This window comes from Sprattus sprattus (assembly GCF_963457725.1).
Source record: "Sprattus sprattus genome assembly, chromosome: 20".
Taxonomy (NCBI): Eukaryota; Metazoa; Chordata; class Actinopteri; order Clupeiformes; family Clupeidae; genus Sprattus; species Sprattus sprattus.
This window is the reverse complement of record NC_137918.1, coordinates 14301084-14326403: the sequence shown is the minus strand read 5'-3', so window position 1 is coordinate 14326403 and position 25320 is coordinate 14301084. Positions and strand designations below refer to the sequence as shown.

At 39.9% G+C, this 25320-nt stretch overlaps 2 protein-coding genes across 2 annotated transcripts; both read left to right on the top strand.

Annotated features, from left to right (window-relative positions):
• Positions 1-1354: 1354 nt before the first annotated feature.
• Positions 1355-12790, top strand: LOC308381451 (sodium-dependent neutral amino acid transporter B(0)AT3-like; the record flags this gene model as incomplete). The annotated part of the gene is made up of 13 exons (XM_080859025.1): positions 1355-1529; positions 3314-3454; positions 4560-4697; positions 5897-6078; positions 7512-7622; positions 8392-8504; positions 9536-9664; positions 9955-10111; positions 10427-10495; positions 10914-11049; positions 11313-11472; positions 12004-12166; positions 12617-12790. The coding sequence occupies 13 exons, from the start codon at positions 1355-1357 to the stop codon at positions 12788-12790; spliced, it is 1848 nt and encodes a 615-aa protein (XP_080715151.1).
• A 2907-nt stretch (positions 12791-15697) lies between these two features.
• Positions 15698-24232, top strand: LOC308381240 (sodium-dependent neutral amino acid transporter B(0)AT3-like; the record flags this gene model as incomplete). The annotated part of the gene is made up of 12 exons (XM_080858770.1): positions 15698-15842; positions 16237-16377; positions 17573-17710; positions 18647-18828; positions 20092-20202; positions 20953-21065; positions 21415-21543; positions 21760-21916; positions 22255-22459; positions 22920-23079; positions 23375-23537; positions 24029-24232. The coding sequence occupies 12 exons, from the start codon at positions 15698-15700 to the stop codon at positions 24230-24232; spliced, it is 1848 nt and encodes a 615-aa protein (XP_080714896.1).
• Positions 24233-25320: the final 1088 nt, after the last annotated feature.

The window sequence follows — 25320 nt, the reverse complement described above, 5'->3', positions numbered from 1 at the left end:
GGCGGGGTCAACGTTATCCTGGAGATGGAGGTATCTGTAAAAACGTATGGCAAAGCATTCAATCATTGTATTATTATGAGACCCACCCTCTCAGCTGGTGCTAAGACAATGGCCTACTAGACTGTCTATAGGGTATAGGGGTTATAGGTGTTCATATGCCAATTGTTCAGGTCTCTTTGAGGCACAGACAGGGAGTACACATTCAAGTTGGATACACAATAAAGCTACACTAACAGAATAGTATATTTCCAGTTCCATCAATGTTATTTATAGTATTTATATTTATTCATAATTGTATTACTATTCATTATGATGTATTATGCTATACAGTTCTCCACGTTATTTTTCTTATCTAAAATCTTTGGACAAAAACGTCTGCTAAATGTAAATGCTATTTATTCATTATGCCATTATTGTATCTATAACTAACATTATTGCATGTATATATTATCAACCATCATCACCATTAGTAATCGCTATAGCACCACTATCATTACTGCCCATTCCGTTTTCTAAGAGAAGAGAACTCGGAAGATCGCACAAGAAAACAAAACATAAATAATTACCTCCAGATCATTGCCGGTTGTCCAGTCCACCTGGAATCCCTCCTCCTCTCCTTCCGTGCCCACAAAATCCCACTCCTGTGCCGTATCTAATGGATCCTCTGACACAAAGTCATTATCCTTCTCCCTCTCAGACTCAAATCCTTCAAAATCTATGTCGAAATCACTGACATCGCTATCAAAATACTCCATGTTCACTGCTACTTCTTCACTGCTACTTCTCGCTAGCCAGCATGGTATCACTGAAAACAAGCACAGAATATCGCGTGGCTATCTGATTGATTGACGTGATTTTCAGCCAACCAAAGTTCATTTTGGTGGTCATCTGATCTTTAGCAAAGCCTTAAGACCCATCCCATGTGTAATTTTAACCAACCAGAGTGAGTTATACGCTGCATTCGTCATGAAAACAGCACGTGTACAAAATGCTGCGCTACGCAGCAACCGGCAGGAAAGCCTATGCTGCGCTACGCAGCAACCGGCAGGAAAGCCTATGCTGCGCTACGCAGCATCCGGCGCCAATGGGTTAAAGGGTTGCAGTGACGCCAGGCCTGAAACAGCGTGTTCAAAAAAATAAATTGAATGATTGCCACCTTGCGCTCTCCTTCATTCAGCTTTGTTGGCTTTTCAAGCACATATAAAACAGGCTGCCTTGTGACCCCGGGGCTTGGGAAAAGAACAACGGAGAACGCCCACTTTAGGGGAGTCGAGAACATATGTGAGTTTCTCCACCAAATGGCTCCAAGCTACAAGAAGGATTCTCTTAGTAACTGGGTGACAGTCAGACTAACATGGGGGAGCAGGGTCTTACTGGACGTGATGGAGACAAGCCTGAGAGAGCCAGTTCAACAGAGGAGAGGCCTAAGTGGGACAGTAAGGCTCAGTATCTGCTGACCTGCATTGGCTTTGCTGTGGGCGTAGGAAATGTGTGGAGGTTCCCATACCTGTGCCAGATCTATGGAGGAGGTGAGTTTTCCTGTTTAACAACTCTGCATCTTAAAGCAATGTAGGCTACTAGTGCTTTCAATCAGATACAAAAAAAAAAAAAACGAATTAATTTGACTGAATTTGCTTGTAATAATGGATATTTAAATGTAAAGTCACAGAATGAATAGAGGCCTAGAATCAACACAAAGGAAGTATATTTCAATTCAAAACTGACTGATTGACTATATCTGTGTAGGTATGTTAAAAAAGTCCTCAAGTGAAAAAGAATGATGCATAAATGAATAGAAATATTGGACACCTATTTTCACAGTTCATTCCAAATGCATCAGACTTTGCAGTCTATCATCTTCTCAAAGTATTCAAAACAGAACAGCCTGAACTGCAGTTAGACTAAGCTGATATGCAACTCTTAAAGCTATTAGTACCAGTGTAGCTCTTATGTCTGTTATTAGTACCTGAATACTCCAAAAGTGAAGGCAGATTGGCAGTTAGTGACAATTCTCTTGTGATTTTGCATTTGGTTCCATAACACTGTGTAGGAAGAAGCTGGGAGCTTGCTTGCTTGCTTGCTAACGATTGGTTAGGTTCTAGTTTTAGAATACTCGGATGCATTCCAGCAGCATCTCTATGGTGATATAACAGCACTGCCCTACACTATGGCCCCTATGCCAGACTGTCAGCAACTGCACTTCCTAGAAGTATTCCAATTTCCTAGTCAGTATTCATTGCTATGAAAACAGGATAAAAGGTCATGTGACAGCCTTTCGCCCATCCTTATCATTCATTGGGTGTTCTTGATGGTACTTACTTTCTGAGAAGTGTGTAAATGCCTTGAGGTCATTGAGTTAAAAAAAAAAACCTCATTCCTACAGTTCCTGGTCCCCTAGGCTACCTGATAGGACTAGTGTTTGAGGGTCTCACACTTCTTTAGCAGTCAATCGTAGTGGCCAGTAGTAACTAGTAGAAACACACTTTGTCATGTTTTAATGTTTACATTTTAACCTCATAGTAGTTGGAATTAGGGGGAGCGAGAGGTGCCAGCTTCCATTTACCGCACCAAAGTTTTCTGTTTTTGTTTTTAATAGAACTGGTGTTAAATTTGTCTGACTTTTATTCCTGTATTTTATATTTCCTTACAACACAAATAATATATGCTTTCATAGCCAAGTGATGTGATTGTCAAATAGGATACGCCTGTGTCCTCATGTAGACGTAGTCACGTATTGCACGTTAGAACTTCTGATGCTGACCTGGTTAGCTAGCAAGTGTCTGTGTAGTACTGGATTGGAGAGTAATAAAACGTGCACATGTGGGCTCAGTTCCGTCAGTGCAGGCACAATGCATAGTAGATAGACACACACACACACACACACAGCGTTTGTGTTGTCTCCAGAGGGTTGTTGCTGGAGAACAGCTGGAGAACACACACACACACACACACACACATTTGATTCATTTATTTGGAATGACCAATACTGATACAACACCACAGCATCCAAATATTAGTAAAGAGCCTTATTATGTTTCACACAACAACACAAACACTGTGCAAGTATTTGTAACCAAGTGAATCAGACACACACACACACACACACACACACACACACACACACACACACACACACACACACACACAAGGAAAGAGGTGGCCCTGGTGCCCCTGCCTGCCATTTACAGCACCCCCTCCCTGAAAACAGTTACAACGTCCCTGCCCTTCAGACTTCCCAAATGAGGAGGTACGGTCAAACATAAACTGATACATGTGTACATTCATTCAAACTAACCTGAGTCCCTTTCCATAGGTGCGTTCCTCATCCCCTACCTGATAGCGCTGGTGTTTGAAGGTCTTCCTCTCCTTTACCTGGAGCTCGCTATCGGCCAGCGTCTCCGACTGGGGAGCATCGGAGTGTGGAACTCCATATCCCCTTACCTGGGAGGAGTGGGTGAGTGATAGAATCAGAGTAAAGCACTCTTACCTGGGAGGGGTGGGTGAGTGTTAGATTCAGAGTAAAGCACTCTTACCTGGGTGGGGTAGGTGAGTGTTAGATTCAGAGTAAAGCACTCTTACCTGGGGGGGGTGGGTGAGTGTTAGATTCAGAGTAAAGCACTCTTACCTTGGTGGGGTGGGTGAGTGTTTGATTCAGAGTAAAGCACTCTTACCTGGGAGGAGTGGGTGAGTTACAAGTTACAAGTTTTTTATTTGCCAGATGCACAAAATGACACAGATTCAGACAGGGCACTGAAATTCTTAAGACAAGGCACCGGCCAAAGAAACTTCCATAACATAATATCACATAGTATAACAGAACAAAACATGACTTACACTCTGTACAAGTACTCTGAACAAGTGTTAGAATTAGAGTAAAGCACTGTTACCTGGGAGGAGTGGGTGAGTGTTAGAGTCAGATTAAAGCACTCTCATCTGGGAGGAGTGGGTGAGTGTTAGAGTCAGAGTTAAGCACTGTTATCTGTGAGGGGTGGGTGAGTGTTAGAGTTAGAGTAAAGCACTCTTACCTGGGAGGAGTGGGTAAGTGTTAGAGTTAGAGTAAAGCACTCTTACCTGGGAGGAATGGGTGAGTGTTAGAATCAGAGTTAAGCACTGTTAATCACTGAGCTAAACTGCAGTAGACTTCTATGGGCAGTGATCCGTATGTTAAAGAATCAAGAGGGATGCTCAACCTTGTCTCTTCATGATTAGACTGACGAACTTGAATTATGATCATTAATCCAAAAGGAATAGTAGATTTCCAAGAAGGAAGGTTTTTTTCAAAGATGGTTGGAACACCACCACAGACCCCTTCTCATGGTGTGTGTCATCTGTCTCAGTTCTCTATCTGTACCATATCAGTAGAACGTAAGTTTGTTAAGACTAGGCTGTAACATAGATATCTCATAATCTATCTGATAAAATCAATATTATTCTATGTATTAGCAATACATTTTCATAGTGTTATATCTTCATGCTCCAAGAGTTATTATTAATGCAAATGAGTATGAAATAAAAGTTGTGAATGTTCACGGCTCTTACCTTTTTGTTATCGCTGGCAGGTGTGTCTTCCATGGTTGTGTCCTTCTTGGTGTCTGTGTTCTACAACACTCTTCTGGCCTGGGTCCTCTGGTACTTCTTCCACTCCTTTCAAGACCCCCTGCCGTGGAGTCAGTGTCCCGTCAACGAAAACCTCACAGGTAATAATAATAATAATAATAATAATTCATTTTATTTGTAACGCACTTTTCATTCAAAAGAATCTCAGAGTGCCTACATATTAGAAACGAACTATAATAATACAATAATATAAAAAATGAGTTGACATAAGCATAATAGAAAGGTAGAACAAACTCGACCAAGCATCAGGACTCAGAACAGAGCTTTTGTTTACCACTTGTTGCGTAGCACAAGGCTGTGGCTTTAATTCACAGAAAGTACCTTGCTTGGTTACAAACATCAGCTATAAAGTGCTGTAAATATTGTGCATGTTACAAAGAGGTCCATGCAAACTTTACAAATATCCCATAAACCTACTTTAAGTACAACTTGTATTACTTTACTGAGCAGTTATTATTAATGACACCCAATTTCCTTGTAAATGGACTCAAATTCCTGGTTTGAAAACACTGGCTAAAATATACATGCCAACAACTTAGCAGAATTAGCAGAACACATAGCAGAATCTAATCTTTTCAATAGAAAACAAAAAATGCGACTTATCAGCTGTAGCCAGACAAAACCTGTCAAAGAAACATGTCACATACATAGAAGAAGGATTATTAGATAACAACATAATTTGTAATATAATATTCTGTTTAAATTGAAGGCTATGTACTTTGTAATATAATATTCTGTTTATATTAAAGTCTATGCTATCTAAGAAAGATTATTACATAACAACATAATTTGTAATATAATATTCTGTTTATATAAAAGGCTATCTAAGAAAGATTATTACATAACAACATAATTTGTAATATAATATTCTGTTTATATTAAAGGCTATGTAATTTGTAATATAATATTCTGTTTATATTAAAGGCTATCTAAGAAAGATTATTACATAACAACATAATTTGTAATATAATATTCTGTTTATATTCAAGGCTATGTAATTTGTAATATAATATTCTGTTTATATTAAAGGCTATCTAAGAAAGATTATTACATAACAACATAATTTGTAATATAATATTCTGTTTATATTCAAGGCTATGTAATTTGTAATATAATATTCTGTTTATATTAAAGGCTATCTAAGAAAGATTATTTCATAACAACATAATTTGTAACATAATATTCTGTTTATATTAAAGGCTATGTAATTTGTAATATAATATTCTGTTTGTATTAAAGGCTATGTAATTTGTAATATAATATTCTGTTTATATTAAAGGCTATGTAGAGGAGTGTGTGAAAAGCACCCCTGTGAATTACTTCTGGTACCGTGAGACCCTGAACATCTCCCCCAACATTGAGACCAACGGATCGCTCCACTGGTGGATCATCGTGTGTCTTGGAACTGCGTGGCTCATCGTCTACATATGTTTCATCCGAGGAATTGAGACCATTGGAAAGGTTGGTACCATATCACCTTTAAAATTTGAACAGAGGAAGAGCCTTTAATATCTGTCAATATGAATATGATGAATATTATATTGAGACACATTTGAACAGGAAAAGTGATGGCAATATGCAAAAAAAAATACGTGGCAATAGGTAGCATTTGTTATATTGAGACACAGGACACATTTCCACTTACCTGTCACAACGATACAGTGTTTGGTAAAAAAAAAAATACTGTTTAGTGCTTGAACGAATTAGACTTAAGTAAGAGGCATCCCATAGTATATTTTGATGAGTGGAACTGTCTACCCAAGCTACAGTGCATGTCGCAATTACTGAGCTGCACCTGATTATTAATAAGGTATGGTCCAATCATTGTGATTGGCTGATTGCCACAACCATTAATTAGACAAGCCATTTATTGCACCCTGCTTTGCTTGAGTGCACCCTGCTTTGTGTCAATGAAATAAGCAAATATACGTAGGTATCCCTGCCTATTCTCAGTGCATGGTTGCTGATGCCCAAAGCCCATCCACGGTGCTTGTTGCGCTAGTAAAATTAGGGCCCCATAACTCCTTTTCTTCTTATTCACAATGAGTCAATGCCCAATGAGTCAATACCCAATGAGCCAATGCCCAATGAGCCAATGCCCAATGAGCAAATCCCCAATGAGTCAATGCCCAATGAGCCAATCCCCAATGAGCCAATCCCCGATGAGCCAATCCCCGATGAGTCAATCCCCGATGAGCCAATCCCCGATGTGTCAATCCCCGATGTGTCAATCCCCGATGAGTCAATCCCCGATGAGCCAATCCCCGATCAGTCAATCCCCGATGAGCCAATCCCCGATGAGTCAATCCCCGATGAGTCAATGCCCAATGTTCCTGCAGCTAAACTGATAGAACAGGTCGGGAACATAGGGCGCTAACAGTACCAAGGCCTTGATACCCAGGGTACAAATACAGTGATAAAACATGCATATGAGCACAATGCTTTAAGTAGCTTCGAATACGAGTGTCAAATTACTAAATGACTAAAGATAAACGCAATGCAAGCAGAGGGGACTGTTTGAGCCCAGGTCATTTTAGTCATATTCAGTGGTGTAGGGGTCCCTGGAGAAGTGGGTATACTCTTATTTTCTTTTAAGCAGCCCATACAGCACAGGATAAACACCCTGTTTTGAGAAGTGGGTATACGCAATGCTGACTGAAAAACTGAACACACACACACACACACACACACACACACACACACACACACACACACACACACACACACACACACACACACACACACACACACACAAAGGAAAGAGGTGGCCCTGGTGCCCCGTAGTGTCTGTGCAGTACTGGATTGGAGTTATACGCAGGGCGTAGCTTTGAATACGAGTGTCAGATTACTAAATGACTAAACATAAATGCAATGCAAGCACGTTTGTTTTCTAGGCAGTGTATTTCACAGCCACATTCCCCTACCTGGTGCTGACCATCTTCCTGATCCGAGCACTAAGTCTCCCAGGGGCTACAGACGGCCTCATCTACCTGTTCACACCTAAGGTGAGGAGATCTCCGATGATTCTGCTGCTGTCACCACAGACCTCAGATCAGTGACGTGATAAGACAAAAAGAGACTTCAGGGTAGACTTTATAAAAGGTCCTAGCCATGTTTGTAGAATTTATTTGCATGTTAAACAGTGTATTTGCTTGATAAGCTGATACTACAACTATAAGTTATGCAATTAAATATGTTAAGTTTATGCAAGAATTATACCTGTTTACACCTAAGGTGAGGAGATCTCCAATGATTTTGCTGCCACCACAGACCTCAGATCAGTGGGCAGGATCTCAAGCACGCACAAAGACGTAAACTCCAGTTGATACTCCGATTTCACCGTTACATGTGTGCATACTCCGATTGACAACCAACTCTGATCGAGTTATCTTGGGGTGTAAATGGGAGTTAAGTCAGAGCTCAAAAATTCGAATATTGGTGGTTACATGAAATGGATCTTCGATTTTAATCGGAGTAAACCAGAAATTCAAATACATGTAACCGCAGTGAGTGACAGTTGTTCATCAAACCATGATAAGACGAAAAGATACTTTAGACTTTAGAAATGGTCCTACCCAGGTTTGCAGAATGTGTTTGCATGTTAAACAGTGTATTTGTATTTGCTTGATAAGCTGTTGCTAAAATTATAAATTAGGCAATTAATTATGCTAAGTTTACGCTAGAATTATGCGATTTAGGAGAAATAAATTGAGGTTTCGGCCCGGGTAAGAAGTCTGGTTTGGACTCCCTATATGTTTTTGTCTGTTTCCACAGTGGGAACTGCTGAAGAATCCTCAGATGTGGCTTGATGCGTCGACTCAGATCTTCTTCTCTCTCTCTGTGGCCTTTGGAGGCCTCATCGCCTTCTCCAGCTACAACCCCCTGGAGTAAGACATTTACATTTACTCATTTAGCATACGCTTTTATCCAAAGCAACTTACTTTGTATGTATACACATTTCTTGCATTTACACTGATGGCACACTGCACATCACGAGTCATTAGGGGTTCAGTGTCTTGCTCAAGGACACTCCGACAGGGAGCAACCTTCTGATTACTAAACAACTTCTCTACCTCCTGTACCACTGTCGCCCACCAAGACAACACAACCGCTCTGTCCAACAAACATGCATCTGACCATAACATACTAACCTGCACTGTGTTTATGAGCACATACCTTTCATCTGGCGTAAGACAACACGCTCGCTCTGTCCAACAAACACGCATCTGACCATTTACATTTAGTCATTTAGCAGATGCTTTTATCCAAAGAATTTTGTATTTACATCAGGAGCAGTTAGGGGTTCAGTTTTGGTAAGGCGGAGTGGGGAATCGAACCAGCAACCTTCCAATTATTAAACGCCTCCTCTACCTCCTGTACCTCCTGTACCACTGTGGCCCCGACCTACTAACCTGCACTGTGTTTATGAGTACATACCTTTCCTTTTCCGTTCATACTGTAGAACGAGAGATACAAATTAGCCTTTTAAAGAGATATGCCACTGAGGTGACACTATACACAGATTATATAGATTATGATGGTTGCAGTGATTTCGAACACCAACCACAATATACCAACATCATAACCATCATACCAGCATCGTTGTGTCTTGCCAGCTGTAGAATCTAAACAATATGGAGCAAATGGTCTAATAACCAAATTAAATCCTAATTCTATTATCTATTTCTACTTACAACACCTTATGACAAAGTCAGGAAGCCATGACTGAAAATCAAATTCTACCACATAAAGTAAAGCCACTGGTCCTGATCATTGATTTCCACTGAGCCATTGTGAGCATATATGTTTGGGTTAATAACATTTAGTCACATTTGGTAACAAAGCATAAAAATCTCATACTTGGGTATGGGTTCTCATACTCATACTCATGGGTTATCATACTTGTTGCGTATTTCAGCAATGACTGTGAGGTGGATGCTGTTATTGTAGGATGCGTAAACAGCGCTACCTCAATCTATGCCTCCATTCCAATATTCGCCATCCTTGGCTTCAAGGCAACCTCTAACTACAACTCCTGTGTGGAGAGGTATGTGAAATAAATACAAACTCTCCCCTCTAAACTGACTTGACATCTCTTACGTTACTGTTAAATATTGACTGAATTGAATTGAATTGAATTGAATTGAATTGAATTGAATTGAATTGAATTGAATTGAATTGAATTGAATTGAATTGAATTGAATTGAATTGAATTGAATTGAATTGAATTGAATTGAATTGAATTGAATTGAATTGAATTGAATTGAATTGAATTGAATTGACTGTTGATAAACTGTGTTCATATTTCTGTGCTGAAATACCTCATTGTTCTTGCAGTAACATCCTGGCCCTGACCAATGCATTTGACATTGGGGACAGCAACATAACTCACACAAACTACGATGACTGGTTTACCCATTTAAACAAAACTGATCCTGTATCAGTGTCACAGCTGGACTTGAAGGAGTGCGACCTCCAAACATTTCTGGATCAGGTATTTCCCATCTCACAAAGGTGTTGACATATAATACTTACAATCCGCAAATGAATGACCAGGGACAGTGCTATCACAGTGTGTACTTGATAAGTTATATTGTTATATTGTATAAGAGTTTGAATCATAGATCCTAATCAGAATAATCATATAGTAATTAGGTTATTACTGGTACATCATAAATGTAACTGCCTTTTGGTTAAATTGGACAAAAATATAATGTGCAATGTATCCATACATACATAAAATCATGTAAGTACAAAGTATAATAGTCCTTCAGATTCTTTCACTATTCTTTTGTCCTTTCTTACCCAGAGTGCATCAGGGACAGGTCTGGCCTTCATCGTGTTCACGGAGGCCGTGATCAAGATGCCGGGCTCTCAGGTGTTTGATTTTTGATATGTTATTGTATTATTATAGTTAGTTTCTAATATGTAGGCACTCTGAGATTCTTTTGAATGAAAAGTGCGTTAAAAATAAAATTAATATTTTTTATTAATTTATTTTTCTTTTTCTCTTTACTTTTTTTTTATTATCAGTATTATTCCTTTATGATTTCTAATTTCTTGATTTATCTTGAGTTTTTTTTTTTTTTCACGGGTGGAAACAAAGAATGCACACTAGGGGAAAGGGGTGGGCAAGGTGGCGGGAAAAATAGAAAAAGAAATATGTGTTTCTTCAGAAATGGATACAATCATGATTGCTTATGAGTTATGGAATATGAAATGAATAAACACAATAAAGTATAAAATAAAAATAAAATTAATAATAATAATAATAATTATTATTATTATTATTGTAGGTGTGGTCTGTGCTCTTCTTCGTCATGCTCTTCAGCCTGGGGCTCTCCTCCATGTTTGGCAACCTGGAAGGTGTCCTCACGCCTCTGCACGACCTCAACATGGTGCCCAAGTGGATGCCCAGAGAGCTCTTCACTGGTACACACTACAGAAGCCAACTTGAAGACTTGCCGCCAAATTCTAAAAAAAAACATCTTGAGGCCATGAAGTGACATAAATATCAGTCTTTTATTCTTTTATGATAAATTGCCTACATTAGATAACAGTCATCCATTTTCCTGTCTGTTTATTTTTTTTGCCAGGTTTTCCAAAATCTCAATGAAAAGAACCAATGGAAGTACTGCAAGTCTATCGTTCTCCTTCTCCAACCTCTGACCCTCTCTATCTCTCTTGCTCTCTAGCGCTGGTATGCCTGGTGTGTTTCCTCATGGCTCTGATCTTCACCATGGGCTCAGGGAACTACTGGCTGGAGATCTTCAACACCTACGTAGGATCTGTGCCTTTCCTCGTCATCGCCTTGTTTGAGCTCATCGGCATTGTGTTTTTCTACGGAACTGAAAGGTATATATGTTCGAATTCGTTATGTTTCTGATGTCTTGCTGCAATTCTGCTGATCGTTTGTTTTGTGTTGTTTTTGTTTGTCCTGTATTGTTGTTTCTATGTTTATGTTCATTTAATGTATGTTTACTATCTGATTGTGTTGTGGACCCCCTCGAAAACGAGATGGTACATCTCAAGGGGTTATTCCCAATAAAGATCATTTCCAACATATACAGTACGGTTTCTAGTTGAATGCTACATATGAAGCAGTCACTGCTTGCATGTGTTTATACAGTACCAGTCAAAAGTTTGGACACACCTTCTAATTTTTTGATTCGACTTTACTTTTATTATTTTCTATATGGTTTAAATGTCTTCAGTATTAATCTACAATGTAGAAAATAATAAAAGTAAAGAAAACACTTTTGACTGGTACTGTATGTGTTTATGCATCAAAGAGAGGACCCTTCACTTCAATGAAGCAAAAGAGTTAATATGCAACACAAACACCTTTCATACAAGTCTGGTATTATGCGTGCCGCCATGTTGTAGGTTTTGTAAAGAGATTGAGTTCATGACTGGGCGGCGTCCTAACCTGTTCTGGAAGGTGTGCTGGATGGGCATCAGCCCTCTGATGCTACTGGTCGTCTTTCTGGCCTACATCGTAGTTCAGGTCCAAACCACCCCCACATACCCTGCCTGGAACCCAGACTATGTAAGTGTCCTCTTAACGTTTACATTAACCTTTAGACTATGTAAGTGTAATCCAAGCAATCTAAAGCACATGTATTTATCTGGCAGATCATTCATTCGCAGTGGTCTAGCAGAGCCCAGTATAGATTACATCTATAAAAGCAATCCACAATTACCCCATATGACTCACATACACTGAACACGTTTATTACTGAATACGTATGTTATATTAAGTTCATATTTGTTACTAGTAAAAGCTATATTATGGTGAGTTCAAGTCATTGGATTGTCTGCTAAATCAGTTTTCCGTGAGTGATCCACGCAGTAAAAGTTCTTCTGCTAGATTTTCAAAAGATGAAATACGTAGCCTCATATAAGTTGTGTTACTGAGGTGTAAGTCAATGCAACTCATGTTTATACACACACAGTGTCAATCATTCACTCTGCTTTCTCATATTAATAATGGTTTTAGGTGAACTTTCCTCGAACAGAGGTGCAGCCGTATCCAGACTGGGTGTTTGCTATCTGCGTTCTCCTAGCAACGGTGCCTGTCTTGCCCATACCCTTTGTCGCCCTCTACAGGCTGGCAAGACCCATCACAACAAGGCAACCTGCAAATCACAATACCACAGCCTTCAGTGAATGACACATACGTCCCTGATATATAGATATGGATCCTAAAAGAGAACTATTATGTTTATTGAAATACTGCTGCTGCTGTAGTTTTCAGATTTTATTTTCATCATAAAAAGGTTTCAGTTAGCAAATAGTAGTCACTTAGTCAGAGGAACAAACTCGGAACTGACTAAAATTAGGGTGAGATTTTGTTCCTATATAGGTTAATATAAATAGATATACAGTACATTGTGTACCTATGGGTAATCTATTTACATATAGATTGTATTCCTATATAGGTAATCTATATAGATATATATTTTTATTTTAGATTACTTCTGTACACTGCTCCATGTTAAGGTTCAGTTGTAACTTTCTGTACTAGGTATTTCTATTGATAGAAAATGTATATATTTATTTATTTATACATTCGTAATAGATTTATATGTTATATATTTCTGTGTTAAACGTGTTCCCATCATAGTACTGTAGGTTGAATGTTGCTTACGGGGAATAATTTGACATTGTGTCCCAGCTGACTTGAGCACTCTGTGTAATTGTTGCTTCTCATGAGGCAGAACTGGAATGAACTGAAACAAAATGAACCAATTAAAATGTGATGGATTACTCCCGTCTGTGTGTGTGTGTGTGTGTGTGTGTGTGTGTGTGTGTGTGTGTGTGTGTGTGTCTGTGTGTCTGTGTGTGTGTGTGTGTGTGTGTGTGTGTGTGTCTGTGTGTGTGTGTGTGTGTGTGTGGGTGTGTGTGTGTGTCTGTGTGTGTGTGTGTGTGTGTGTGTGTGTGTGTGTGTTGTGTGTGGGAATGCAGCCACGCTGCGGGCCTTCAGTCAATTGGTTGCCTGGTTATCTTCACTGTGTCTCCAGTGAAGATAAGCAGGCAAAAATCCAACGGACAAATCTCACGTGAGAGGGGGGGGGGCACTGTGGCTCAAACAGTAGCCCCGACCAAATTCAGGCTTGACGCGTTTAAGGAGGTCACGGGTTCGAATCTGGCCCCCTCTTCTCCCTCTCATTTCCTGTCACAATCCTCACTGCTCTGTTTTAATTAAAGGCATAAAAAGCCCCAAAACAAATCTTTAAAAAAAACAAGAAAGTGAGAGGAAGGAGAAACTGAATCCCCTTACGCATCGAGCCACCACCATGCTGAGACCAAACCACAGCCTAGAGAAGGCACAGTATGTCTACACGAGTCATCATGAGCTTTACTCATGAGCTTGCAGGCCTTCTTTGAACTGGTCACGTAGAGTAGCTTCTGTCCTGGAACAAAAATATAACAGTACAACCAGGTTATGCACGAAAAGATAAGGATTGAATGAGAGGGGAAAGGGAGACCGACCACATGCCAGCTCAGGAGCTCTTCATAATATTGATACAGCACAATAGAGGGATAATTTATAATCCATCTTAATCATTAATCATTAATCAATAAATCATCCCTCCCTGTCAGGCATCACTGCTGTTTTATGCCAACTTCCCCACCAATAAAATGCCAGAAGGGAGTATCTCTGTAATGCTGTTATACTGGTCAGTGAAACTAGTTTGCAGATGCTGGCAGGGACATGTTGAAACTATACAGTATGTTCAGGCATATTTCAGATGTAACGATAACATATTGTACCGTTAAGTAACTGAAGATTTTTCAATTATGTATGTGTGGAAATTCCGCATATTTTCAAGACACTAACTCTGAAACATGAAAAGAAGAAAAGAAAACTCTCTCTCTGTCTCTCTCACGCACACACACACCGACACCGACACACACACACACACACACACACACACACACACACACACACACACACACACACACAAACCACCACCACCATCCAACAGATCTAGGTGGATCTTGAAAACTTATGTCATTTCACTTATATGAGGAAAACAAATCAACAAAGGGTAAAATGTTGATGCCACAAGAGTAAAGCACATCATAAAATTGAGGGCAAGTGTGACAAGATGAAGAAGAACTGAAAGTTATATGCCTTCTCTGCTCCTTTTTAAAAATAACCCACATCAGATAACGAATGAATCACAAAACGATTGGTTTATCAACCAGGTCTTTATCTGCATGTCATTGGACTGTAAATTACTGTAAATGCACTATATTACACCTGTGTGTGTGTGTGTGTGTGTGTGTGTGTGTGTGTGTGTGTGTGTGTGTGCGTGCGTGCGTGCGTGCGTGCGTGCATGCGTGCGTGTGTGTGTGTGTGTGTGTTACACCTATTAAAAGTCCTCAACCCTGGTCCTGGCATTGTCAGTTTTGATGAATGGACATCAACTTCACCTGCCCATAAAACATCTTAGGGATGTGTGTGTGTGTGTGTGTGTGTGTGTGTGTGTGTGTGTGTGTGTGTGTGTGTGTGTGTGTGTGTGTGTGTGTGTGTGTGTGTGTGTGTGTGTGTGTGTGTGTGTGTGTGTGTGTGTGTGTCTGTGTGTGTGTCTGTGTCTGTGTGTGTGTCAGCTGTGATGTATGGACATCAACTTCACCTGCTCATAAAACATCTTAGGGTGGTTCCTGCTGGGAGGTGGGTACTTGCTGGAACAGAGTTACTGATTGAGACAAAAACAAACAAACAACAAGAATGAGGAAGTGGTTAGCCTACCCCCTCACACACACTCTTCCCATTCTGATCCTCAAAACTATAAAACCTGCCATGTCAAACCCTCAAAGCAAGTCAGCACTCCCTCAGAGAGACAGAGAGAGAGAGAGAGGGAGACAGAGAGAGAGAGAGCGAGAGAGAGAGAGAGAGAGACTTGAGAGAGAGACTTCACCACCACTGACCAGACCCTGTGTAAGAGACCTCATCAGTGTAAGAGAGGGCATCAGCTAAACTCATTCCACACCACAGAGAGGTTCACCTCATCCACTCAGACACACACAGAATACAAGCTCCATAGCAGGAGTGGGAGTACAGCTCAGGATGGCAGAGAGCGCAGGGGAGAAGACCGCTGAGGAGAGACCCAAATGGGATAATAAAGTCCAGTACATGCTGACCTGCATCGGCTTTGCTGTGGGCCTTGGCAACGTGTGGAGATTCCCATACCTCTGTCAGATCTATGGAGGAGGTGAGAGAGCTTTTATATATTATTGAACATTAAAACTCAATATACATGCTGAATAGTGACAAATAACTAATCTTTAATCAGTGAAAAGTTATTATTTCATTTTATCATGAATGATTGTTGTACATTTTGACAGAGAGTAGCATATAATAGGGAAACCACAAGATGAATTCTGATCAAAAAAATATATTTGGGTGAAGTTATTTTTTGGCTTTCTTTGGTTTGAGAGATTTGGCAAGTTTACAAGTTGTTCTGGAATGTTACAGTTACATCAACAGTCCAATCTCAAAATGAACTGATTTTTAACTAACCTCTTTTAACTGGGAGGACAATTGTGTCATTGTGGAGTGATTAATGTGTAAACGAATTGAAACGTACATCCATGACCTTTCCATAGGTGCGTTCCTCATCCCTTACCTGATAGCGCTGGTGTTTGAAGGTCTTCCTCTCCTCTTCCTGGAGCTGGCTATCGGCCAGCGTCTCCGACTGGGAAGCATCGGAGTGTGGAACTCCATATCCCCTTACCTGGGAGGAGTGGGTGAGTTACAAGTTACAAGTTACAAGTATTTTATTTGTCAGATGCACAAGATCACACAGGTTCAGACAGGGCACTGAAATTCTTAAGATAAGGCACCGCCCAAAGAAACTACTCTGTACAAGTACTCTGAATAAGTGTTAGAATCAGAGTAAAGCAATGTTACCTGGGAGGGGTGGGTGAGTGTTAGATTCAGAGTAAAGCACTGTTACCAGGGGGGAGTGAGTGAGTGTTAGATTCAGAGTAAAGCACTCTTACCAGGGAGGAGTGGGTGAGTGTTAGAGTCAGAGTAAAGCACTCTTACCAGGGAGGAGGTAAGAGTGTTTAAGAGTGCTCCAGTCATTCATCTAGCATGTCCGTGAGGCAGAGAAAACATCAGTGAGATTATATGGTTTATGTAAAGGCTGTGACAGCACAATAAACGTCTATTTTCATTTTCTATATTTACCTTTTATTTGTTCTCTTTCATGGGCCCTGTGTACAACAATCCTATGTTTTGCTTGAGGTGTGTAAGGTGAACCAAGTTCATAAATTCAGATTTAATTAATTTTGATTTGAGGACAGGTTTTTTTATTATTATTATTATTATTATTATTTTTTTTTTTAATTTTAAACCTAAAAACACAATGACACAAATATCTACAGACATGTACGAGAACAACAACAACAGACAGTTGACAGAACACAACAAGGGATGGGGGAAGGGTGCAAGGATGACACCTTAAGATACATAGACATAACTTTTAAACAGAAATATGATAGTGACTATTGATTCTCCAGCATAGAAGCTGCGCGCTCCATGCACATCAAGTCCTTATATCCCCTTAGCCATGTTTCCTTACTAAAGCAATACGTTTTGCGCTCCTTCCAATTTAGGAGGATGAGTCTTTTTGAAGACAGGTTTGAAGACAGCTTTAGACTGACTCTAGATGAGCAGACTCCTTGTCACAACCAAGCTTCATTACCTCCGCCAGGAGGTTATGTTTTCGCCCCTGTATGTTTGTTTGTTTGTTTGTTTGTTTGTTAGCAGGATTACGCAGAAACACAGAAACTTTGTGGGGAGATTGGGTAATATAATGGCAATAATTGATTAGATTTTCAGATGTCAAGGTCAAAGGTCAAGGTCACAAGGCGGAGGTTTGCATTCTCTGAATGCTCCCATTCTTGTTTCTGAATGTTGTCAAACTGTGCTCGACAGGTATGGCTTCCATGATAGTGTCCTTCTTGGTTTCTGTGTACTACAACACCATCCTGGCCTGGGTTCTCTGGTACCTTTTCCATTCCTTCCAGAACCCTCTGCCTTGGAGTGAATGCCCCGTCAACGACGACCTCACAGGTACGTACCTCGGCACAACCCAACGGATTGGTATGTAAAACTCCTGAACAAGAGCTCAGAGCAAGGAGGTCATCTTAAAGGCACCCAGTGCAACTTTCGAGGCTTAAAAATAAACATTCAATTTCTAGTCTTTTTTACACGTAGTAAGTTTCAATCACTCCATACCATTACATATCGACCTTCAAGGAGCAAAGATGAGACGTCGTTGTGTGGTGAGAACTGAAAGAAAATCCTTAACAACAACAATCGCCTCCATTTTCTTTATTTTTTGTGACCCACAATAAATAAAGCAGGATTCCAGTCAATGGAAAAATGGCATCTCTCCACCGGCGATTGTTGTTGTTTACGATTTTCTATCAGTTCTCACCACACAACGACGTCTCATCTTTGCTCCTTGAAAGTTGATATGTAATGGTATGGAGTTATTGAAACTTACTACGTGTAAAAAAGACTAGAAATTGAATGTTTATTTTTCATTGAATGTTTATATAAAGTTGCACTGGGTGCCTTTAAGTAAAGGGCATTTTGCTGTAAGACCCTATGTTACAAATCGCACTTAGTGTCTCTAGACAATCTACATAGCTGTTTTATCTTAATTTGAGCTCAACAGGAAACTGTTATAAAATGAAATAGTATCATGTGTATCTTTGTGTGTTATCTGAGCACTTTACTGCATTTTATTACGATTACCCTTTTTTTAAATAAGGGATTTAAGTCTTATCAAAGCGGTTTTTTTAAAAGAAAGTAAACTGTGCAGATTTTCGAACGTGCTGTCTCCTAAAAACAGTGCTGACTTTCCATCAGTTGTTCCAGCTCTGCAGTTTTGTTCTCCTCAGCTGTACTTGTTCCTACAGACCTACCCAACAAACCCACTAGTTCCTGATCTTTGAGGTCAGCACCACCTAAGCTGTTTGCTCTGCTGTCTGTGTACACTAGGCTACGTGCAGGAGTGTGTGGAGAGCACGCCCGTCAACTACTTCTGGTACCGCCAGACGCTGAACGTGACGCCCAACATCGAGACCAGCGGGTCCCTGCAGTGGTGGCTGGTGTTGTGTTTGGCTACGGCCTGGTGCATAGTCTACATCTGCTTCATTAAAGGGATCGAGACCATCGGCAAGGCACGCACTGTTTTTACATTTTCAGTTTTCTCTAACGAACTATGCTTCTGCATATTTTTGTTCTGCTTTTCTTATCATTGCTGAAAGTATTAAAGCTAATTATCATTATAACTGTAATAAAAATGACCTAGTTATGTGCATAGCTATTAAAAATATATGCACAGTCAAGAAACTAAATATGTAAAGCATGATCTAAAGATTCTTGTAGCCTTTAACAGTCCTTGTGGTACACATTGCCTTGCTGCATAGTCTACATCTGCTTCATAAAAGGGATCGAGACCATCGGCAAGGCACGCATTGTTTACTTCTGTAGTAGGAGCATATTTTACTTTTCTTAGCTTTACTACATTCCGCAATGATAAGATAAGCAGAACAACAATATTCTCCTTCTTCTACAGAAACAATACAAAGCTCATACGAAAAACTGATAATATGAAAACAATGATTTACATATTTTGTTTTATATAATTTGATTTCATTCAATTTGTGTTTTGCACATAAGTAGGTCATTATTATTACAATGATCATGATTCTTATCATTGCTGAGAGTATTAAAGCTAAGAATCATTATCATTGTAATAATAATACCTACTTATGTGCAAAGCTCTTTCCTGGAAGAACCTCAAGGTGCACTACATTATAAAAAACAGTCATAAAACACAAATTGAATGAAATCAAATCATATAAAACTAAATATATAAAGCATTGTTTTCATATTATCAGGTTTTTTATGAGCTTTGTATTGTTTCTGTAGAAGAAGGAGTATATTTTTGTTCTGCTTTTCTTATCATTGCGGAATGTAGTAAAGCTAAGAATCATGATAACTGTAATAATAAGGAACTACTTACTGTATGTGCATAGCTCTGTCCTGGCAGGAACTCAAGGTGCACAACATCACAAAAATATATGCCCAGTCATAAACCAAAATATATAAAGTATGATCTAAAGATTCTCGTCTTGTGTAACACAATGCTTTGCTACATAGTCCAACACCGAAAGGGCTAATCCAGTATATACATGCCTCCCTGGCCTTCCTTTCCCCCTAACTGTTCACCCCCTGTTCTTGTCTATGTGGGGTGTCCTGTTATTGAATGTTATTGCACTTTGTATTGGATATTAGGACTTAAGGTCAATTTATATTGTTATATTGTATTATTTGCCTTTATTGTCATTGTACAGCACTTTGGTCAGTGTATGCTGTATTTAAATGTGCTCTATAAATAAAACTTACTTACTTACTTACTATTAATCCATCCTACCCAGGCAGTGTATGTAACCGCCACGTTCCCATACCTGGTGTTGACCATCTTCATGGTCCGAGCTCTGACACTTCCTGGTGCGACGGACGGCGTCCTCTACCTCTTCACCCCAGATGTGAGTGATTCATTCAGAAAGTGCTCATCCCAGTTAGGCCATATGCTGCAAAGACATGACAGGAAAAGAAAAGGAGTTGACCGCATGTCATATAGTTCCTCTGTGGCCATGAAAAACAGAAAGCATTACAATCTCTACCTGCAGTAATAGTATAATACCGATACACTTGACAATATAACTGTGAATATGTGTTGACAGTTAACTATCGTTTACCATCTTCAATTATAATTTATGTTTTATTAATCTGTAAGGTTTTATTATTTTTTTCTAATTCCACTTTCAATTACAGTTTCATCCAAGGCAGCCAACCAGCCAATGCACAGCATTCTAAGCCCCTAACACACACATATCCTCTGTTTTTCCCCATCCTCAGTGGGGGATACTGACCCTAACACACACACATCCTCTGTTTTTCCCCATCCTCAGTGGGGGATACTGACCCTAACACACACACACATCCTCTGTTTTTCCCCATCCTCAGTGGGAGATACTGACCCTAACACACACACATCCTCTGTTTTTCCTCCATACTAAGTGGGAGATACTGACCCTAACACACACACATCCTCTGTTTTTCCTCCATACTAAGTGGGAGATACTGACCCTAACACACACACACATCCTCTGTTTTTCTCCATCCTCATTGGGAGATACTGACCCTAACACACACACACACAGCCAACACACAGCCAATACACAGCATTCTAAGCCCCTAACACACACACATCCTCTGTTTTTCCCCATCCTCAGTGGGAGATACTGATGAAGCCCCAGGTGTGGCTGGACGCCGCCACTCAGATCTTCTTCTCTCTGTCCCTGGCCTTCGGCGGCCTCATAGCCTTCTCCAGCTACAACGCACAGAAGTAAACACACACACACACACACACGCACACACACACACACACACACACACACACACACACACACAGAAGTAAACACGCCGATTCATCTCGAACGCAGGTACAGACTGAATTTAGCCATGTTGTTATCAATCAGAATAGAATTGCGTTGTATCATCATAACCTCAGAAGGAAATGTATAAACCCATAGTTTTGGCATCCCCTGTGCATCAGCTGATAGCTGCAAGCCAACACAAAGGCTAATTAAACAAGCATCTTTTAAACACTTCACTATTATTCACTCTCGTATTGAACAAAAAACACAACGCTACACCCTTATGAACATCCTAACCACGTGTCTTGTATCTTCTAGGAATGACTGTGAGAGGGATGCTGTTATTGTGGGATGCATAAACAGTGCCACCTCAATCTATGCCTCCATTCCAATATTCGCCATCCTGGGTTTCAAGGCAACCTCAAACTACAACTCCTGTCTGGAGAGGTACATTAAGAATATCTACAATTATGTATGTGTTGTTAAACAGGGATACTGTATATTTCAGCATTAAGGACAGGCATGTTGTATCACACTGGCAAAGGTGCAATTGGAATTCAACTTACAAGAGATGAAAAATCACAAAATATTTTGGATTGCCCTAAGTAAATTCTTGTTTTGAGTTATAGCTTTGTTGGTATTCTGCCCTCCATTTCCCTACAGCAACATCTTGTCCCTCACCAATGCCTTTGATGTTGGAGATCAGAACATAACCATAGAGAACTACAACAGCTGGCTGGACAACCTTAACAGAACTGACTCCGTCTCCGTCGCCAGGCTGAACCTGACAGAATGCAACCTCCAGACATTCCTGGATCAGGTATAAAAGGACAACTTCATCAAGGCTATATGAGAGCCCAACACGATCTATGGATATTCCACAAAAGAAGAATACATACAGTACATAGGCTTCCTGGATATGGATGTAAACGTGGCCAGTTGTAGAATTTTGTATTTATTTATAAAGTTTCAATTTGGATGAGGATGTGAGGAGATGAAAAAAAGACATCTGACAATATTTGATTTATTTTTTTTATTTAGGCCTCGGAAGACACATTGAGGAATTAAATCCTCATTTTCAATGGTGCCGAGGGAATATAACAATTATATATTTTTTACCATCCTATATTCACTATTGTATTGTCCTTTCTTACCCAGAGTGCATCAGGGACAGGTCTGGCCTTCATCGTGTTCACGGAGGCGGTGATTTCAATGCCGGGCTCTCAGGTGTGGGCTGTTCTGTTCTTCGTCATGCTCTTCAGCCTGGGGCTCTCGTCCATGTTCGGGAACCTGGAGGGTGTTCTTGCCCCTCTGCGTGACCTCGGGGTGGTGCCCAAGTGGATGCCACCGCAACTCTTCACAGGTATGCCAAAGCACTACAGAATTTAAATGCCGACCTAAACATACCTAAATATTTGATATCTTATATGTATATATATACATTTAAGATATCAAATATTGGCCTCATATGTCCTCTCAGCTTGTCAGGGCATATGAGTTGTTTATCAGTCAACAACTCTTCACAGGTAGGTATGCAAAAGCGTTACAGAACTTAAATGTGTCAAAATGGAAATATTTATAACATATTTGATGTCATATTTAAGCAATAAGGTACGAGAGGCAGTACTGTATCGCTAATAATGTACTGTTCAAGGGTGTTGTTAGGCCCAACGCGCAGCATATATGGCCTCATATGTCCTCTCAGCTTGCCAGAACTTATGAGTTGTTTATCCTTCAACTCGACATACATGATATGTACACATGTATTTTTTTTTTTTTTTATCAACACATCTTAATAAATTGGTCCACTTATTCTCCCTCAGCATTTATCGCTCTGCTGTCATTCCTGGTGGGTCTGGTGTTCACCATGGGCTCAGGGAACTATTGGCTGGAGATCTTCAACAACTATGTGGGCTCAGTCTCCCTGCTCATCATCGCCTTCTTTGAGCTTGTTGGGGTCATCGGCTTTCGTGGAATTAGACAGTACGTACAGTCTCTCTCCACTGAAGGAAGTTGCATTTCCCTCAGTTCAGTATGGCAGAATTGATTTTCTTGGCCCCAACCTTGTGTGTGTGTGTGTGTGTGTGTGTGTATGTGTGCAATTAAGAAACAATACAGTATATAAAAGTGTCACCTGTAGTATGGTAGAATTGATTTTATTAGCCCCAACCTTGTGTGTGTGTGGGTGTGTATGTGTACAATTAAGAAACAATACAGTATATAAAAGTGTCACTTGTAAACACTATTTTAATTTAAATGTAAATGTATTGCTCTACAGGTTCAGTGATGATATTGAGTTCATGACTGGGCGGCGTCCTAACCTGTTCTGGAAGGTGTGCTGGCTGTGCATCAGCCCTCTGCTGCTGCTGGTCGTCTTTCTGGCCTACATCGTAGTTCAGGTCCAAACCACCCCCACATACCCCGCCTGGAACCCAGACTATGTAAGTGTCCTCTTAACGTTGACATTAACCTTTATTTGGTTGAAGTAGATGCTTTTCTCCATAGCAACTCATATGTGAGGCAGTGTACAACCCAAAAAAACTACAAACCAACTACAACCTTGATCTCTGATATCCAAGACGGCTTTGCACAATTAAAGAAAAAAGGATAGGAAAGAAAAAATGATAATACAATGATGCTAAAATAATCCCAAGTGCTACATACCATGCAAAGATAATAAATAACCTGCCAGTATTCTTCATAGCCAACGTTATGGATGTTAGTAAGCTGTAATATCATATAATTATGATGGGGAAGCCTCTGTATAAAAAAAATAACTAAATTGACATTTCACCGAACCCGCTAAAATCGTAACAGCCGAGTGCAAAACAAGTAACATTCAACACGTCCGAATATGAAACAATAAGGCTCTGTATCATATTATGTTTGACAATGGGACATGCTAATATATTATTATATATTTTTCGTCCAGGTTGATTTCCCCCAGACAGACGTCCAGCCCTACCCAACCTGGGTGTTCGTCATCTGTGTACTCCTGGTGGCCATTCCAGTGGCACCCATACCCATAGTGGCCTTGTACAAATGCATCTCGAATGTATTCAGAACCACGGAAACAGACGTCCAAAGAAGACCATCAAATCCATACAGCAATGGAGGATTTGACATGGACACTTAGCACTGGGCGCATGTGTGATGAGACCAACAAATCTTAAGAGACACTGATTTAACAAAGAGAGCTGTTAACTGGATCTCTGGTAACTTATGTGATGGGGGGGGGGGGGGGGTAGAAAATCTATAGGCCTAAATACTCTAAGTATGCTTCTGCTGTAAGCAAACGACACCATAACTGCCACAGATATCTCACAACTGTACAGTGATCAAATGGTCAGGAGAGAATACTGTGGCAGATAAGCACATTCTTCTGTTTAAGTCTGTACATAACGAAAAGAAATTGTAATTAATTCTACGTATTATACACGTAAAGCCATTTTTACTTTATCGCCATAGTTGAAATGTTCAACAGTGTGAATATACTTTAATATTTGTGTATACAACATAAATTATTTATAAACATCTGCGCTTGCAGCACAAATTTACTCCCATTTGATTTTGTACGTACGTTTTTTTTATTTCTCTTTTAGAAATGGAAGTGCATAGAACATGAAAAAACAGCAGCCATTTTTGTAGCAATGTTTAAATATTTAACTTGAGTAAACATTTATCAACATCTAGTATCAAACCTCTTGCTTTTATACTGGTTCGTCCTTTTTGCTGTCTTTGATATCATCAGAGAAGTGATCAAATGTTTTGGTAACTGAGGTAGCTTAGCATTTTCAGCTAATGCAGTGAGATGGTTTATCTGCAGGATGGGTAAACAACTTAAGCAGCAGTTTAACTGGTAACTTAGCTCAGGAGATAAGCTCTACTAACAATGCAAACTGTCACTGAGACAGGGAGAGGAGAGGAGAAAGATGTTTTTGACCTTTCACTCTATATTTTAATGGAGGAGTTTTACGAGAAAACCCGTATCGCGTATTCAGTTTTATATCAATGTAATGAGGGCTTTGCGTGACCATAGGGCTTGTGAAATGTGTTTAGTCAGGTTTGTTCCATCCCATTAAAGTTATAATCACACAAAGAAGGAGCGGTTGCATCTCTGTGGACACAAACGTTTCCACATAAATGTCACAATATTTGCAGAATAACAGAGAGCGCGTTGATATTACAGTTTTAAGGAAAGATGAAGTCACAAATACACCCTCC